The sequence below is a fragment of the Microcaecilia unicolor genome, chromosome 1, assembly GCF_901765095.1.
Source record: "Microcaecilia unicolor chromosome 1, aMicUni1.1, whole genome shotgun sequence".
Lineage (NCBI taxonomy): Eukaryota > Metazoa > Chordata > Amphibia > Gymnophiona > Siphonopidae > Microcaecilia > Microcaecilia unicolor.
Genome location: NC_044031.1, coordinates 553,134,683 through 553,154,348, shown reverse-complemented (window position 1 = coordinate 553,154,348; position 19,666 = coordinate 553,134,683). Strand labels below are relative to the sequence as shown.

At 46.4% G+C, this 19,666-nt stretch overlaps 1 protein-coding gene across 4 annotated transcripts in view; it reads left to right on the top strand.

Annotated features, from left to right (window-relative positions):
- RRM2B (ribonucleotide reductase regulatory TP53 inducible subunit M2B) overlaps positions 1 to 19,666 on the top strand; it is a 210,522-nt gene that overhangs the window by 124,854 nt on the left and 66,002 nt on the right. For all 4 annotated transcript variants that reach the window (XR_003943708.1, XM_030217486.1, XM_030217494.1 and 1 more), the window contains 2 exons: positions 5,838 to 5,971; positions 12,296 to 12,400. Coding sequence is in view for 3 of the 4 variants with exons in the window: in XM_030217486.1 (XP_030073346.1) it covers positions 5,838 to 5,971; positions 12,296 to 12,400 (239 nt within the window). In the remaining variant the exon portion in view is untranslated. The remainder of the gene's footprint in view (positions 1 to 5,837; positions 5,972 to 12,295; positions 12,401 to 19,666) is intronic.

Below are 19,666 nucleotides of genomic sequence, written 5' to 3'. Positions count from 1 at the left end.
CAGATAAGGTTGTTGCTTTTTGAGCCTTTGGAGTTAGTGCTATTTTGGTGTGGTAAGGGAAATGGGACTTGATATACCGCCTTTCTGAGGTTTTTTGCAACTACATTCAAAGCGGTTTACATATATTAAGGTACTTATTTTGTACCAGGGGCAATGGAGGGTTAAGTGACTTGCCCAGTCACAAGGAGCTGCAGTGGGACTCAAACTCAGTTCCCTAGGATCAAAGTCCACTGCACTAATCACTAGGCTACTCCTCCACTCTGGTTCACAAGGTCCAGCTTTTAGCCATGTCTGCTTCTTTCTAAACTATTAGAATAATGATAGCTTACATTCACCAGTGCCTTCTGAGCAGCCTTTTTAAATTGAGCATATTGATTTAGTATGCAGAACTTCCACATTATTCCGCTGGGTCCCCTGGTTAGTGTTTATTCAGCATTAAATGGTATGAAATGTGGTTCATAGAACCAGTATAGCACTTAACCTTGTACTTCCCCTGTCAAGGTACAGAAGTGAGTTTCCTCTGTGGTATGTGTTTTATAAATCAATATAAAGTTTGAAAAATATACTTGCCATATAGTGCTTGGTTTATCTGAATTCCATATTCATAAAAAAATTAGCCTGTTTCTGTTATGTAAAGTATGTAAAATAAACATAGAACATGTGGCAATTTTTTTTTCTGTGATGGCAAGCCTAGTAGAGACAGTTGGTTGTGGGGGTGGGGAAACAGTGCAACAGCAGGTGGGGCAGGTCATGGAGCAGGGCAGGTGTCAGGTTTTTCTCTGTCAAAAAGTTGGTATCCCTGCTCAGAGAGTTTTCAGTTGTTTTCCAGATTCATGAAGATGCTACTTCATATCAAACCTCCAAAGCAGAAGCTTTATATGCCATGAGATCTCAGTGTCATGCTTTCATCTCTCATTAAACCATCATTTGAGATCATGGAATCCTCATATTTCTAGGATATCACCTGGGCAGTGCTTTTTGTAGCAGTAGTTATTTTGACTAGTAGAAATTGAGTTTCAGGCCTTGGTCATGTATGAACATTGCACTCTGTTTCATCATAATAAAGTAGTTCTTGTATTTGATGTATGCCATTCTCTTCATAAGCAAGCTCTAGAAGTTTAGAGGAGTGGTTAGGGTGGTGGACTTTGGTCCTGAGGAACTGAGTTCGATTCCCGGCACAGGCAGCTCCTTGTGACTCTGGGCAAGTCACTTAACCCTCCATTGCCCCATGTAAGCCGCATTGAGCCTGCCATGAGTGGGAAAGCACGGGGTACAAATGTAACAAAAAAAAAATAAGTAGAAATAGCTTTCAATGCTGCCTGCAAGGTTCTCTCGATTATTTCATCCAGATATAATGTGTTTTCTCAAAGGTAGGATGCTATCCCCCTGATTTATGTAGCAAATCCGGTCATATTCCGGATTTGCGCAGGCAACTTAGTTGCGTCTAAGCGTATTCTATGACATGCACGTAAATTCTGAGTCACGTAGTTGAAAAGGGGGTGAGTCCTTGGGTGTGGAATGGGCGGGTCGTGGGCTGTTCTCAAATCTATGCACGTTAAGTATACACCCAGTCCACACCAGGTTTTACTTGGCATAACTGCCCGTGACTAAATTTAGTTGCATGGACGGGCACGTGGCATATTCTATAATCCTCACAGAAATGTAGGTGTATTCTATAATGTATGCCTACATTTTTGGTGTACTTTATAGAATACATCTAGGCATTTTTTTTCAGCGTGAATTTTTCAGACACCATGACGGGGCATAATCGAATGGGGCGCCCAAATTTTCCTGAGGCCGTCTTCGCAGGACATCCCCGCGAAGGGGCGGGGAAACCCGTATTATCGAAACAAGATGGGCGTCCATCTTTCGTTTCGATAATACGGTGGGGGACGCCCAAATCTCAACATTTAGGTCGACCTTAGAGATGGTCAACCTAAATGTTGAGGTGGTCGACCTCAGAGATGGTCATCCCCGGTTTTCAGCGATAATGGAAACCGAGGACGCCCATCTCAAAAACGACCAAATCCAACTCATTTGGTCATGGGAGGAGCCAGCATTCGTAGTGCACCGATCCCCCTGACATTCCAGGACACCAACTGGGCACCCTATGGGGAACTGCAGTGGGCTAACTGATGCACTAACTGAAAGGAAAAAGCCCTTTCCTTACCGATCTCTTAGCGATTCGGAAAGGAATGGGCATGCATGAAGGAGCTCATTTGTACATGATTTCCTTCCTAAGGAGGGGAAGCCAGTGCAGAGCAGCCAAGCATTATGCGTGGTTGCTCTGCACATGCCAAAGGTGGCTTCATACATGCAGACAAGCTGCGTGTATAATAGCCATCTACAACTTTAAATAAATTGCCATCTACAACCTTAGAAAAATACAAGTCCAGGTGAATACGTCCAAGTGCTCGTCAGGGACGTCTTTTTTTTTTATTTTAAGAGTATGGGTGAAGGACATCCTTCGCAATGCCTCCGTCCCTGCGACGGCAGTTGAAGACTTCCAAAATGTGGATGTTTCTGTGAGAAGGATGTCCATGCCTGGATGTTTCTGTGAGAAGGACGTCCATGCCTTTGCTATGCCTCCAACACCCCCTTTATTTATTTATTTATTTATTTATTTATTTGGATTTTGGATCACAAGTAGCAGCAGTGGGATTTGAACCGACCACCTCTGGATTGCAAAACCAGTGCTCTAACCACTAGCCCGCTCCCACTTCACTCCACTCCCTTGAAATTTGGCCGTCCCTGTGGGGGGGGGGGGCAGTTCAGGACGTCCAAAATGTTTGAAAGAAGGACGTCCACGCCTTCGCTATGTCTCGTCTGACACACACATACCCCCCCCCCCCCCCCCCCAGGGACCTGCATACTACTGTGAAGGACCTGAGACATTTCAGACTGGCAAAAAAAAAGTTTTTAAAGTTGTTTTTTTCGGGGTGGGAGGTGGTTAGTGAACACTGGGGGGAGTCAGGGGAGGTCATCTGGTCAGTTTGGGCAACTTTTTGAGGCTTGGTCAAAGAAAAAAATGGACCAAGTGAAGTCGCCGAAGTGCTTGTCAGAGACACCCTTCTTTTTTCCATTATCACTCGAGGACGCCCATCTGTTAGGCACGCCCCAGTCCCACCTTCGCTACGCCTCCGACACGCCCCCGGGAACTTTGGTCGTCCCCACAATGGAAAGCAGTTGGGGACGCCCAAAATCGGCTTTTCGATTATGCCGATTTGGGCGACCCTGAGAGAAGGACGCCCATCTCCTGATTTGTGTCGAAAGATGGGCGCCCTTCTCTTTCGAAAATAAGCCTGCATGTATAAAATTTAGTCCTATACGTCATCCTGTGTGTTTCTCATGTCCTAAGGTGAAGCTTGATTATACTTTTTAAGGTGCCGGACTTCTGTCCCTTTAAGGAGCATCTTGGATGAGTATCACCCTTTATGTAGTTATTCTTGATTTCTATCTCTATTTGTAAGAGAATTTTGAGCTACAAATGTTAACATTAACAGATCCCTTTCTCTGGTTCACAGAAGCAGGAACGTCAATTGAATATTTTGTTTTCTAAAGTTAGTTTCCTCTGTTCAGGTAGATCAAAGTTTTAGCTTTGCTCAATATCCTTTGTGTATTTTAGACACACTGCTTAGACAATTTATAAATTGAGTTGCCTTTGGTATGGGCTGTAAGTGATTAACTAGGTTGGGAACTTGTTGAGTGGAAGGTAACAAAGGATAGTTGTAAATGGAGCACACTCTGAGAAAAGGATATTACTAAAGGTATGCTGCAAGGTTTGGTTCTTGGTCCTGTTTTTTAAACATTTTTCTAAGCAATATTGGAAAGGGCTGTCTGGTAAGGTTTGCCTCTTTGTAGATGATACCAAAACCTGCGGTAGGTTAGACACCCCTGATGGTGTGGATAACATGAAGAGGAACCTAGCGAAGAATGGTCCAATATTTGACAGTTAATGTTTAAAAAATGAAGGATTGTGCAGTTGGGCTATAAAAACCTGAGGGAGAGGTACAGTTTAGGGAGTAAAGTACTTTTGTGAGCAAAAGATGTGTGGAACTGGTATGATCATATGTGATGATCTTAAGGTAGCCAAACAGGTATAAAAAGCGAGTGTGAAAGCTAGAAGGATGCTTGGGTGCATAGGGAGAGGAATGACCAGCAGGAAAGAGGTGATATTGCCTAGAGTACTGTGTACAGTTCTGGAGACTGCACCTTGAAAAAGATATAAACAGGATGGCGTCAGTTCAGAGGGTGGCTATTAAAATGGTTGGTGGTCTTCATACTACTACTACTACTTATCATTTCTACAGTGCTACTAGACGTACGCAGTGCGTCATAAAGTGTATAGGGACAGAGTTAAAGATCTCAATATGTATACTCTGGAAGAAAGGCAGGAGAGAGGAGATAGACGTATAAATACCTTTATGGCATAAATGTACAGGAGGCGAGTCTTTCATTTGAGTGGAAACTCTGGAATGAGGGGGCATACAATGAAGGTGAAAAGGAACAGATTCAGTAGTAACCTAAGGAAATACTTCTTTATGAAAAGGATGGTAAATTTATGGAATGGCCTCCCAGTGGAGGTTATGGAGATGAAGACTGTATCTGATTTTCAGGAAGCTTGGGTCAAGTACATAAGATCTTTAAGGGAGAGGAAGGGATATTAGATTGCATGGATGGGCAGACTGGATAGACTGTATAGTCTTTGTGTCTTCATTTTTCTATGATACTTTGTTTCTAGTAGTACACTGAAATGACCAATTAATTTCCAAGGTTGGGCAGGTTGATATTTCTCTTTACAGGTTTCAGATAAGGCAGAGTGACTTATAAACATTATATTGCCTCGTAGCTGATGTGATATTTTATCAGCATGTATGTTTAATTTCAAAGGGAAATGACCTAAAGTTTGAAAACTTGCTTCCAGAGGTGTTTAGACCTCGTGGGTGGTGGTACAAGCGATACTTCTGATTCACAGCTGCAGACCAGTGATAAGAGTTATCCCTTCTTACATTCACAAAGTATTGTTAGCTTCAAGTAGTAGCATAGGTGTATACTGGATTTGGGATTAATTATTTGGTCAGAGATGTTTGGAGTCCACCCATCATTGGAACTGCTTTGATATATCCCACAGTTTCTGGACTGGTCTGGTAAGGATACTAAGGAAGGAGAAATTAGGTCTTAGCTGATTGTTGTGGGGGGTTTTTTTAAGTCTCACCAGACCAGTCCCGAGGCCCTTCCTAATAGATTCCAGTTATGATCCATTTTATCTTATTCTGATATTATTCTTTTCACTCTTTTATCAACAAAGTCTCTTCAGGTTCGATGTTCAGCTATCTCTAACAGTTTAACTGTTCAATGTGTTTTTTTTTTCCTTTGCTGGCAATACGCTATGAGTATATTTAGTAGAAAAACTCAAGCGAAATAGAAAAGATACTATCCATTGCTTTGTCATTCGAAATACTGAGTATCCAGGGCTGCACAATGCCCTTTTTGGGCAAAATACGCAAACTTCTTCTTTTTCTCTCTCTCCATCTGATGATGATGGACACCACCTACAGGTTCCAGACTGGTCTAGTTGTGGCCAAAGGAAAACAAAATTAGCAGATATGATCTAATTTCTCCTTCCTTATAATTTAAAGATTCTTTTTGGTAGTAAAGAATTAAGTTATATCGGGGGGGGGGGGGGGGGAGTTGGACCCTTGTTGATTTGGGGTGGGGTTAACTTTAATTAAAAAAATAGTTCAGGGAAGCAGTTATTGATGAATAACACTCATGTGAAGTGCTTTAAAGCTACGTTTCCATGTTCATATTTTGATTAAAACTATCTTGTGTATCAGGGGAGAGACTAGTTGCTTTCGCTGCAGTGGAAGGAATCTTTTTCTCAGGATCTTTCGCTGCCATCTTTTGGCTGAAGAAAAGAGGTCTCATGCCTGGACTGACTTTCTCCAATGAACTGATAAGCAGAGACGAGGTAGGATGTTTAATTCACCAGTGCATGCAGTTGGTTTAATTTCACTATAGTTTGCACACTGCACCAGATTGAGATCATGAGAGTCTAAGACTAATGGGAGAAAGTTCTAGGCATGAACTTAATAATGGCATTTATATTTTGTTCCTCATTCAGGGTCTGAGGTGAACTACAGCAAAATGAATACATAATATATTGTAAAACAATTATTAGATTAGTAAAATTTATAAAAATTCAATATACAAATATCTATGATAAACATTTTCAGAAGACAGTGCAAAATCTAATATAAGAAATCCTCAGTTACCGTAGGAATTAACTAGTCTTCACTTTTTTTTCTATTACTTAGGGTAATCTTCATTTGTAAAAGGAGGGATTTGTAAAAGTAATTGTTGTTATCAATTTGATATACTGCTTCATTCATGAAAGAGATGAAGAGGTTTGCAAAACCACAATTAAAAGAAGAAAATAAAAGCAGAACCCTATAAAATTGATAGGAAAGAATATCCATTCGGCAGATAGAATAGAAAATAATTTATACTCTGTCACATTCTGCTTCTCAGACTGATAGCCCCCATTATAGGCCTCAGTCCCTTAGTGGTTGCTAAATGCCAATTCAAAAAGATAAGTCTTCAGAGGTAAGGAGTTCCATAGAGCAGGGGCCAAAAAATAGAAGGCACTTGAGCTTATTGATTTCCCATCTTGTTTTAGCTGGATGAGGCAAAACAAGCCTATAAGGGAATGGAGTGTACGGAGAAGAGTGTAAGGTATGATCGGTAATAATTAAACAGATCTGCTCTTTTATAGTCCTTAAACTATAAATTATCCTAATTAAGCTAGACATGAGGAAAAAAAAGGTTTCAGGCATGAGCATCTCATCTGATCTGCTGTTAGTAATATGTAACCTGTCGTTAAAATTGTCCGAAGTACCTAAAGATTGGAGGGTGGCCAATGTGATTCCGATTTTTAAAAAGGTTTTAGGGGTGATCCGGGAAATTATAGACCTGTAAGCCTGACGTCGGTGCTGGGCAAAATAGTGGAAACCATTATAAAGAATAAAATTATAGAACATGTAGACAAACATGGTTTAATGGGACAGAGTCAGCATGTGTTCAGCCGAGGGAAGTCTTGCCTCACCAATTTGCTTCATTTCTTTGAAGGCGTGAATAAACATATGGATAAATGTGAGCCGGTTCATGTAGTGTATCTAGATTTTCAGAAAGCTTTTGATAAAGATCCTCATGAGAGACTCCTGAGAAAATGAGAGAGTCATGGGATAGGGCAAGATTCTGGTGTGGATTAGGAATTGGTTATTGGACACAAAACAGAAGGTAGGGTTAAATGGTCATTTCTCTCAGTGGAGGAGACTGAACAGTGAAGTGCCGCAGGGATCTGTACTGGGACCGGTACTATTTAATTTATAAATGGTATGGAAATAGGAATGATGAGTGAGGTGATCAAATTTGCAGATGATACAAAACTATTCAAGGTTGTTAAAACACATGCGGACTGTGAAATATTGCAGGAAAACCTTAGGAAATTGGAAAACTGGGCATCCAAATGGCAGATGAAATTTAATGAGGACAAATGCAAGGTGATGCACATTGGAAAGAATAACCCGAATCACAGTTACCTGATGCTAGGGTCCACCTTGGGGGTCAGTGCTCAAGAAAAAGATCTAGGTGTTGTTGTAGATAATACGCTGAAATCTTCTGCTCAGTGTGTGGTGTCGACCAAAAAAGCAAACAGGATGCTAGGAACTATTAGAAAAGGGATGGTGAAAAAGACCGAAAATACTATAATGCCTTTGTATTACTCCATGGTGCGTCTGCACCTTAAGTATTGCGTTCAGTTCTGGTCGTCGTATCTCAAAAAAGATATAGCAGAATTAGAAAAGGCTCAAAGAAGAGCGACTAAAATGATAAAGGGGATGTAACTCCTCTTGTATGAGGAAAGACTAAAGAGGTTAGGCCTCTTTAACTTGGAAAAGAGACGGCTGAGGGGAGATATGATTGAGGTCTACAAAATCCTGAGTGGTGTAGAACGAGTGGAAGTAAATCTTTTTTTTTTTTTTTTTTACTCGTTCCAAAAGTACAAAGACTAGGGGACACTCGAGGAAGTTACATGGAAATACTTTAAAAACAAATAGGAGAAAATATTTTTTCACTCAACAAATAGTTAAACTCTGGAACTCGTTGCCGGAGGAGGTGGTAACAGCGGTTAGTGTATCTGGGTTTAAAAAAGGTTTGGACAAATTCCTGGAGGAAAAGGCCATAGTCTGTTATTGAGACAGACATGGGAAGCAACTTGTCATGGGATTTGTAGTATGGAGTATTGCCACAATTTGGGTTTCTGCCAGGTAATTGTGACCTGGCTTGGCCACTGTTTGGAAAACAGAATACTGGGCTAGGTGGACCATTGGTCTGACCCAGTATGGCTACTCTTATGTTCTATCTATAGAATAAGAAATTGATGATATTCAATTCTCATTTAAATAACTAGTGGTACAATTTGAGGTATTATCAATATATCACTGTTGGCGCCTTAAATGTCTCACCAGATCTTATCTAGAATATACAAATGTCTTTTTAAGCTGTAGAGACAGAAGGACAGCATGGTTTAGGTTTGGGTTTTTTTATTATTATTTTTGTTATTTTTCTGTATACCAAAGATTATTGTATAACATGCATATATATCTTATAATAAACATCTATTGAACCTTACATTCCCTCCCCTCCCGGTTTAGGTTTGGTTTTAAGTGGTTTCCTTTCAATTCCATAGATATAGATGCGTTACTATTTGGTATTCTTCCAGGTACTTTGTGACCTGAGTTGGCCACTGTCGGAAGCAGGATACTGGGCTAGATAGGCCATCGGCTATTCTTCAATTCTTATAGAGATATAAAATATTCTGGGTGTCTACATAATCTGTGGAGGAAATTCTGTAATTCGGCTCCCAATTAGGTGCTCAAGATGTGTGGTAGGAGCATATGCTACAAGGGGAACCTTGGTGCCTAAGTTCTGTTATAGAATACTAGTGTAACCACCTATCAACAGCCTAAAATTCAGGCACTTAAGCCAGCCATTTGGCTGGTGCAAGTGCGTGCACTTGTGTGGCAAGGAGATTCATAACTTACAATAAGTTAAGCACGTGAGAGCTCTGCCTATGTTCTGCTCTTGCTTATGCCCCCCTTGCAAATGTGCACTATGTAAGTTAAGTGGGTAATTGTAGAATTTTTATTTTATTTTTGTTACACTTGTACCCCGCGCTTTCCCACTCATGGCAGGCTCAATGCGGCAGGCAATGGAGGGTTAAGTGACTTGCCCAGAGTCACAGGGAGCTGCCTGTGCCGGGAATCAAACTCAGTTCCTCAGTTCCCCAGGACCAAAGTCCACCACCCTAACCACTAGGCCACTCCTCCACTAATAGCGCCTAGGCATCATACTTACATTTATGCAGGTAAGTATACACATACATATGAAATTTCTAGTATTATAAACATTTACGTACGTAACGTGCTTGTAAATGTGAGTGCCTAGGTTAAAAGTTGCTCTACACTTCTCCCAGTTCCTTGGGAAATACTGGATTTCCCAAGAAAGCTCCTTCGCTTTCTTGGGAAATCCAGTATCTAGTGGTTGCAAAATATGTAATGTATTAAATTGTATTTTTATTGCAAAGCATTGGAATAGACAATGGTTTTCGTTTTAGAGTTTGGAAAAAAAATGTTTGTATGTGTTCTAATTCTTGTGCATGCTACATAAGGTTGGCTATAAGAAGAAGTAGGAGTCTTTAGATAATACCTGCTACTTTAAGTGACTCTTCTTGAGCTTTATTCATGGAGAGTCGAGGAAAATGATCATGTATTTCTCACACACACATAGTCTGAAGTCTTTAGGCCAGAAAAAAACCTAGATTTTCACTTTAAAAGGTAGCCCATGACCTTACTCAGCACAAATAGTATCCCCTGCCAAGTTTGTTGTCCAAATGCATAATGAATGCACAAACTTTCACAAATATATAGAAATAATGGGTGGATATTTAGTGTTGTTGGGTTATTTCTTACCAGGCATTTTTATTCCTTTACCTTTGGGATGATGGACTATAAATTCAGTTTAGAATATTCCATCTGAGGATTATTTTTCCTTAATATTATCTTGGAAAGCAATCTGATAAATTCTTTTTGCATTTCCTAGATGTGAGGTATTTACATTTTTGTAGATCTATATCAAACTTCAATAAGTCAGAAAAAGCCCAGCTGTTCCAGACTGGCTCAATGGTATTGCTGTGCTCTGCCACACTTGATTTTCTAATCAGGGTTTCTGCTTCCTGGGTCAGCCGTGGCTGGGGATTATTGTGGCAGCATCATTCACAGCCGTTTAGGGAAGGGAGGCCTGGCCATTATGTCATGGCAGTGTCTAGTGGCAAGATCTAGTGCTCATGATTGAAGGGTTTTGAAGGTGTCCTGGTGCATGGCCCCTAACCACGGGGGCCGATGCACAAAGCTTACCGTGCTAGGAACATCCGATTTTTGACTAGTTCTATCCCAGTTTAGTGTGCATGTTATTTTGAGTTATGCACTAAGGGGTTCTATGTCCATCTTACAGATCGCATTAGCAATCAACAATAATCCTATGCAAATGTATTACAGCAAGCTGATTAGTATTAAAATGAGCATTCTAAGCAATGCACAGCCGTTTCTGAGTGATGAACAGAAAGGAGCACCTATCTTTAATGTGCTGAATTTTTCTTTGAGGTCTGGAGCTGTCGTGTGAGGGTGACTTGCTTGCATTTTTCAATTGCAAAATTTGTCCAAAAACATAGAGCTGCTTAGAGGGGCAGAGAAACAAGTGGGGGAGGGGCTTTCAGAAAGGAGGAGATTTTTTTCAATAGCAAATTGCTCTGATTTTGGCTTCACTTTCCTCCTGCAGCTTACTTGCCATCCCTCAGGCTACCTGGCTGTATTGGTTTTGCTTGGGAATCTCCTCCTTGCTGAAAGCCCCTCCAGCTGACATCATAGGGGCTTTCCCCCAGCCGATTAGCTGTCTGCTTGCTTCTCCACCCACCCATCTGACATCATAGGAGCTTTCCCCCAGCCGACTGGCTGTCTACTTGTTTCTCCGCCCCCTCCCAGCTGACGACATAGCGGCACAGCCAATCGGCTGCGGGGAAGCCCCTATGATGTCAGTTGGGGGGGGGGGGGGGCGGAGAAACAAACAGACAGCCAATCAGCTGGGGAAAAAGCCTATATGATGCCAGTGGAGATTCTCAAGCAAGAATCATGAAGGGCAGCCTAAGGGAGGAGGAGCCAGAATTGGAGCACTACAGGGGGAAGGAGACGGGGGACAGTGGAGCCAGCAAGTACTGCTGGGGAAAGGAGAGAGTACAGCAGTGGAATTCCTGGGCATGCGCAAAACATAAACACTTACTAAGAGACCACTCAGTGCACGTGCTAGGTGCTTTTCCTACCGAGTTGCTTGCTAAATTTACATGAGTCCCGTTTGCATACAAATTCCTTTGAGCATCGCTCATTATTTCAAAATCAGTAACTTCCACTGTGGATCTAAACAGACATAGTTTTTAACAGGGACTTTTGAGCATCGGCCCCTGAGCCAGGAGAGTTGGGAGTGGATATAAAATAGAGGGAACCAATCTCCAGGTAGTTACAAATGAAAACTTATGACATTGGATCCTTTTCCAGTTATAGTTGAATTGGAATCCCAAATGAGCAGAAGGAAAATACCAGGTCCCCTAAAAAGAACAGCTATTTCACAAAAATGTCTTTGATGTAGTTTTCAGGCAATTTAGCATTTTGACTCTTTGCTACCCCAGTATGGTCTCATATCACTAGAGAATTTTAATGGAATTGCAACTAACTTTAAAATTGTGATATCAGTTGGTTTATATTTTAGAATTTTATATTTAATTACTTCTGTTTCCAAATCTGAGCTCCAATACAAGTTATATTTCAGGTAGTTTGTAGGTTTCATGCATAAAATGATGAATGCATCCAGGTCCTAAGTTACTGCAGTTCAGTTTCAGATTGTTTTTGTTTTCAGTAACTTTTGCGGTTTTTATAAATCATAGTCTTTCTATGGTAAGCGTTAGGTTAATAGAATTCTATTGAAACCCTCTTCTAAAGATAAGTGGTCTTATACTTTGTTTTGATTAGAAAGTCTCTGCTCTATAATCCTTACATTATAGGAATAAATGTGGTGGTATGAGAGCATCTCATGAAATTTCTTAAAGTATGTGATAAATTGTCCTGTATAATTTTATTCAGTATCTAAAATTGTGTTTTCATTTGGTTTTTTTTTTTTTTCATTTCAGGGTCTGCACTGTGATTTTGCTTGCCTGTTGTTTCAGTATTTGGTGAATAAACCTTCAGAACAAAGAGTCACAGAGATAATTTTCAATGCAGTCAAAATTGAGCAGGTGAGGATGATCTGTTCAGCTTTTTTGCTTAGAATGAAGATATAGATGTAACAGAATTTCTGAAACCCGGTGGAATGTGATGCTATGATAACAGATAAAATTTTTGTTGAAATGATATGACAGATCAACTGGAGGAGTGGATAACACTATCAGGCTTATTTTCGAAAGAGAAGGGCGCCCATCTTCCGACACAAATTGCCCAGGGTCGCCCAAATTGGCATAATCGAAAGCCGATTTTGGGCACCCTCAACTGCTTTCCGTCGTGGGGATGACCAAAGTTCACGGGGCGTGTTGGCATTGTAGCGAAGGCGGGACTGGGGCGTGCTTAAGAGATGGGCGTCCTCAGCCGATAATGGAAAAAAGAAGGGCGTCGCTGACGAGCACTTGAGCGACTTGGTCCATTTTTTCTTGCTACCAAGCCTCAAAAGGTGCCCGAACTGACCAGATGACCACCGGAGGGAATCGGGGATGACCTCCACTTACTCCCCCAGTGGTCACCAACCTCCTCCCACCCTAAAAAAAAAACAAACGTTAAAAATGTTTTTTGCTAGCCTCTATGCCAGCCTCAAATGTCATACCCAGCTCCATGACAGCAGTATGCAGACCCCTGGAGCAGTTTTAGTGGGTGCAGTGCACTTCAGGCAGGCGGACCCAGGCCCAGCCCCCCCCCCCCCAATCTGTTACACTTGTGGTGGTAAATGTGAGCCCTTCAAAACCCACCAGAGACCCACTGTACCCACATGTAAGTGCCCCCCTTCACCCCTTAGGGCTATGGTAGTGGTGTACAGTTGTAGGGAGTGGGTGTTTTTTTTTTGGGGGGGGTGTTGGGGGGCTCAGCACACAAGGTAAGGGAGCTATGCACCTGGGAGCAATTTCTGAAGTCCACTGCAGTGCCCCCTAGGGTGCCCGGTGCTCGGTTGGTGTCCTGGCATGTGAAGGGGGGACCAGTGCACTACGAATGCTGGCTCCTCCCACGACCAAATGGCTTGGATTTGGTCGTTTCTGAGATGGGCATCCTCGGTTTCCATTATCGCCGAAAACTGAGGACGACCATCTCTAAGGTCGACCTAAATGTTTTGATTTGGGCGTCCCCGACCGTATTATCGAAACGAAAGTTGGATGCCCATCTTGTTTTGATATTACGGGTTTCCCCGCCCATTCATGGAGCCGACCTGCGAGGGCAGCCCCAGGAAAACTTGGGCGTCCCGTTCAATTATGCCCCTCTATATGTTAAGAATGGCATAAAGTTGAGCGGGATAGTTCTGCAGGAAATAAAACACACTGTGGTTAAGGATAGAAAGTACATAAGTATTGCCATACTGGGACAGACCGAAGCTCCATCAAGCCCAGCATCCTGTTTCCCCCAACAGTGGCCAGTTGTGACCTGGCCACAGTTGCGCCTGTCCTCTGTGACGATGGGGGCACAGAGTGTTATTCCTTTGGCATGGTGGTTCCCTGGAAGGGATTTCCTTCTTCCTACCCGTGGAGTTTGGTAAGTTGTCCTTTCTTATTGGGACCTATGCAGGGGGGAGGTTTCGCCCTGGCCTGACTCTCATGGACTCTGGCTGTTCTATGTCCAATTCACATTATCAAAGGAGATTTCTGTGATGGTATGCTGGAAAGGCTATTATCCATGTTTTGTGAGTACCTGCTTTGTGGCTGCTCTGTCACGCTGGTGTGCAAGTTTGTCCACTATGGCTGCCCTTCAGTTCTCAGGGACTGGTATTCACTTTCGCCAAGAATCAGCTCTTCTTCACTCCAATTTGGGGGAACAGAGGGGTAATATTCACCATAGTCTGGAGAAGGTTTTGCTTCTGGTGGCTCATCAACACAGCTTCACACCCAAGTCCAGTTTGTCTTCCCTGCCTAGTCCTTGAGCCTTAGCATATATTCATACTCTGGGTGTTATGTCAGCTATCCTGGTCATTCTTCCTGGTACCAGGTGCCGCACCAGGCACCTTCAGAGTTCCTGATTGTTCTCCTGTCTCTCTTGGACCTTCTGAGTCACTCAAGTATGGCTAATGGTTTCATCGCAGCTTCCCTTGGATGTTTTGGAGGTTCTCTCTCTCTTGGCAATTAGATCTCGGTAGCTGCTGCACAGCAGTTTTTGGTTTCTTCCAGGAGTCCAGCAGTCCATGTTTTTCTGAACAGTCGGATGTGGATTCAGGTCTCCCATATTTGGCACGTTTCATATGGGTCTGGATTCGGGCATACCCCGAATCGATGTCTTTGGCAGTCACGGCCTGTCATTTCCTAATCTTGCCCCCTCCAGGTGACTGGTTCACTATAGTACAGTAGTTGGTTCAGCTCACTGCTTCGGGTAAGCTGGTGTTTGAGGTGGCCTTAACTTTTTGAGGCTATCTCTCGTTAACCCAACGCACAATATCTTCCTGAGCAGTGGTTCTTTCTGTTTGGGGCACTCTCACCCTCATTTTGTCGATGCCAGGTGATATCGGCCGGGACATCCTAGTTTTAGTCAAGGCTCCGGGGATCAATCCGAACAGAAGTTCAGAATCCAGGGCATAGACTTGTTGAGATTCCCTAGATTCCCCTACTAGGGTGCAGTTACTATTTTTTCTCCCATATCCTCGGGAGTTTCAGCCTTTCATCTCTTTTACCCTTTAATTCCAGCTACTTGGCTGTTCACCGTGTGTGTGTTCAATGAGCTCCGTTGGTCGGGTCCTTGGTTTCTGCCTTGCTCGGCACCTCGGCATGGACTGCAGCTTCCGCAGCCAGGCTAGCTCGCTGGCTCAAGAAGGCTTCCGTGTCCACTAATGTACTGGTGGTAAGCTGGTCTGGTCGGTTGCCAGTTGTTTTCAGGCTGACTGGTGGCAACATTCGGGACGTAAGTCTGTCTGTTTTTTTTTTCCTGGGAGAAAAAAGGTAGGGCTGCACCTTGGTATTCCTTACATACTTTTTGCAGGCCGTACCTTTTGTTTCTCCGAGGACAAGCAGGCTGCTTGTTCTCACGACTGGGTGACGTCCGCGGCAGCCCCCACCAACCGGAAAAGGCTTCGCGGGACGGTCGGCACGCAGGGCACGCCCACCGCGCATGCGCGGCCGTATTCCCGCCCGTGCGCGACCGCTCCCGCCAGTTCCTTTTTTTCCGCGTCTGGAGAGAGTTGTGCTTTGCCGCTCTCTCTGTTTCAGCCGCCGGATTTTCGATCGCGTTTACGCGGATCGCTACTTTTTCTATTAGTTTTTGTTACCGGTTTCCTTTTTCAAGAGAAAAAAAAAAAAAAAAAACCTGAGCGTGTGGAGCACGCGCTCCCTTTTTTCCCTCGTTTCCAGCGGGGACGCCGCGTTGCGGCCTAGTGGCCGCACGGTCGTTTTCTTTTTTCGAGGTGTGATTTCAGCCACCATTGACGACTTTGACTTCGCCGACGCGATTTTTCCGTCGATGTCCTCGAAGGTCCCGAGTGGATTTAAAAAGTGTGGTCGCTGCGGCCGGTCGATCTCGCAGACCGACACCCACGCTTGGTGCCTCCAGTGCCTCGGGCCGGAGCACAATATCAAGTCGTGTTCCCTGTGTCTCGGTCTCCGGAAACGGACTCAGGTTGCGAGGCAAGTTCTGCGGGACCGTCTTTTTGGAACTTGCGCCGGCCCCTCGACGTCGACCTCGACGGCATCGGTATCGACGCCCGGTCCTTCGGTACCGGTATCGATGCCCGAGACATCGGCACCGATGGCATCGACCCCAGGAGAACAGGTCCCGTCGGCCCGCCGGTCCGCCGGCGAGGGTAGAGGTGAGCGGCCGCGTGGGCAGTCGGCCCCCGGTCACTCCCTCAGCCCGTGGCCCTCGGGACCGAACCCTGTCTGACCCGGCTCCTCGGGACCGAGGGGGATCGTCCTCCTCCTCCTCCATACCTCCCGGCGCCGGTGACGCACATCGAAAGAAAAACAAGAAGCGTCGTCACCGGTCGCCCTCGGTGCATCCGGACATCGGAGAGGAAGCGACGCCGAAGCGTCATCGTCGAGAGGAGAGGTCCCCGTCGGTTGTGGAGGTACCGACGCGTCAGGGTTCCGGCACCTCGGTGCCGTCTCCTGGCCCCCATCAGCTTCTGGCACCGACACCCTTACCGGCCCCACCGCCTTTCCCGGCAGCGGGCCTGGACGAGTGCCTCAGAGCCATCCTTCCGGGGATCCTGGAAGGGCTGATGCGCCAGGCTGTGCCGGCGCCGGGGGTGCTTGTGCCCTCGGCACCGATGTCTGTGGCGCCGGCGAGCTCTAGCCCGGCGCCGGGGCCGTCGACACCGCCGCCGCTTGCGGCGCCGGTCTCGACCGCCACGCAGGTGGAGCCCCCGTCGACGTCGATGGAGGGAGCTCCGTCCCCGCCGGCGCGGGAGTCCACCGCTCGACGACACCGAGACCTCGGTGCCTCGACGTCGAGCCGGGCCCGGTTCAGGACTCAGCTACACGAGCTTATGTCCGATACCGAGGATGAGGCCTCGTGGGGGGAAGAGGAGGACCCGAGATATTTCTCCTCAGAGGAGTCTACGGGCCTTCCCTCGGACCCCACGCCTTCACCGGAGAGGAAGCTCTCACCTCCTGAGAGTCTCTCCTTTGCCTCCTTTGTGCGGGATATGTCTATTAGCATTCCCTTTCCCGTGGTCTCTGTGGAAGAGCCGAGGGCCGAGATGCTCGAGGTCCTCGACTATCCATCACCACCTAGAGAGTCCTCCACGGTACCGCTGCACAATGTCCTCAAGGAGACACTGCTTCGGAACTGGGTGCGACCGTTAACTAACCCCACCATTCCCAAGAAAGCAGAGTCCCAGTACAGGATCCAGTCTGACCCAGAGTTAATGCGGCCCCAATTGCCCCATGACTCGGCGGTCGTGGATTCTGCTCTCAAGAGGGCACGGAGTTCGAGGGATACCGCCTCGGCGCCCCCGGGGCGGGAGTCTCGCACTCTGGACTCGTTTGGGAGGAAGGCCTACCAATCCTCCATGCTCGTGACCCGCATCCAGTCATACCTGCTCTATATGAGCATCCACATGCGGACTAATGTGCAACAACTGGCGGACCTGGTCGATAAGCTCCCGCCGGAGCAGTCCAGGCCTTATCAGGAGGTGGTCAGGCAGCTGAAGGCGTGCAGAAAGTTCCTGTCCAGGGGTATCTATGACACCTGTGACGTGGCATCTCGTGCTGCGGCCCAAGGTATAGTGATGCGCAGGCTCTCATGGCTGCGTGCCTCTGACCTGGACAACCGCACCCAGCAGAGACTGGCCGACGTCCCTTGCCGGGGGGATAACATTTTTGGTGAGAAGGTCGAGCAGATGGTGGACCAACTGCATCAGCGGGAAACCGCTCTCGACAAGCTCTCCCACCGGGCGCCTTCAGCATCCACCTCAGCAGGTGGACGTTTTTCCCGGGCCCGGCAGGCTGCACCCTATTCTTTTGCAAAACGTAGGTACAACCAGCCGGCCCGAAGGCCTCGTCAGGCACAGGGACAGCCCCAGCGCGCTCGTTCCCGTCAACAGCGTGCGCCTAAGCAGCCCCCTGCGCCTCCACAGCAAAAGCCGGGGACGGGCTTTTGACTGGATCCATGGGAACATAGCCGCCCTCAAAGTGTCCGTACCGGACGATCTGCCGGTCGGGGGGAGGTTAAGTTTTTTTCACCAAAGGTGGCCTCTCATAACCTCCGACCAGTGGGTTCTCCAAATAGTGCGGTGCGGATACGCCCTGAATTTGGCCTCCCTGCCACCAAATTGTCCTCCGGGAGCTCAATCTTTCAGCTCCCATCACAAGCAGGTACTTGCAGAGGAACTCTCCGCCCTTCTCAGCGCCAATGCGGTCGAGCCCGTACCACCCGGGCAGGAAGGGCAGGGATTCTATTCCAGGTACTTCCTTGTGGAAAAGAAAACAGGGGGGATGCGTCCCATCCTAGACCTGAGAGGCCTGAACAAATTCCTGGTCAAAGAAAAGTTCAGGATGCTTTCCTTGGGCACCCTTCTGCCAATGATTCAGAAAAACGATTGGCTATGTTCCCTGGATTTAAAGGACGCATATACTCACATACCGATACTGCCAGCTCACAGACAGTATCTCAGATTCCGCCTGGGCGCACGGCACTTTCAGTATTGTGTGCTGCCCTTTGGGCTCGCCTCTGCGCCCCTCGAGTGTTTACCAAGTGCCTCGTGGTGGTGGCGGCCTACCTACGCAAGCTGGGAGTGCACGTGTTCCCATATCTCGACGATTGGCTGGTCAAGAACACCTCGGAGGCGGGAGCCCTCCGGTCTATGCAGTGCACTACTCGACTCCTGGAGCTGCTGGGGTTTGTGATAAATTACCCAAAGTCCCATCTCCAGCCAACGCAGTCTCTGGAATTCATAGGAGCTCTGCTGAATACTCAGACGGCTCAGGCCTTCCTTCCCGAAGCGAGGGCCAACAACCTCCTGTCCCTGGCTTCGCAGACCAGAGCGTCTCAGCAGGTCACAGCTCGGCAGATGTTGAGACTTCTGGGTCATATGGCCTCCACAGTTCATGTGACTCCCATGGCTCGTCTTCACATGAGATCTGCTCAATGGACCCTAGCTTCCCAGTGGTTCCAAGCCACCGGGAATCTAGAAGATGTCATCCGCCTCTCCACCAGTTGCCGCACTTCACTGCTCTGGTTGACCATCCGGACCAATTTGACCCTGGGACGCCCATTCCAAATTCCACAGCCCACGAAAGTGCTGACGACGGATGCATCTCGCCTGGGGTGGGGAGCTCATGTCGATGGGCTCCACACCCAAGGTCTGTGGTCCCTCCAGGAAAAGGATCTGCAGATCAACCTCCTGGAGCTCCGAGCGATCTGGAACGCACTGAAGGCTTTCAGAGATCGGCTGTCCTGCCAAATTATCCAAATTCGGACAGACAATCAGGTTGCAATGTATTACGTCAACAAGCAGGGGGGCACCGGATCTCGCCCCCTGTGTCAGGAAGCCGTCGGGATGTGGCGTTGGGCGTGCCGGTTCGGCATGCTCCTCCAAGCCACGTACCTGGCAGGCGTAAACAACAGTCTGGCCGACAGACTGAGCAGAGTCATGCAACCGCACGAGTGGTCGCTCCATTCCAGAGTGGTACGCAAGATCTTCCGAGAGTGGGGCACCCCCTCGGTGGACCTTTTCGCCTCTCAGACCAACCACAAGCTGCCTTTGTTCTGTTCCAGACTTCAGGCACACGGCAGGCTAGCGTCGGATGCCTTTCTCCTCCATTGGGGGACCGGCCTCCTGTATGCTTATCCTCCCATACCTTTGGTGGGGAAGACCTTACTGAAGC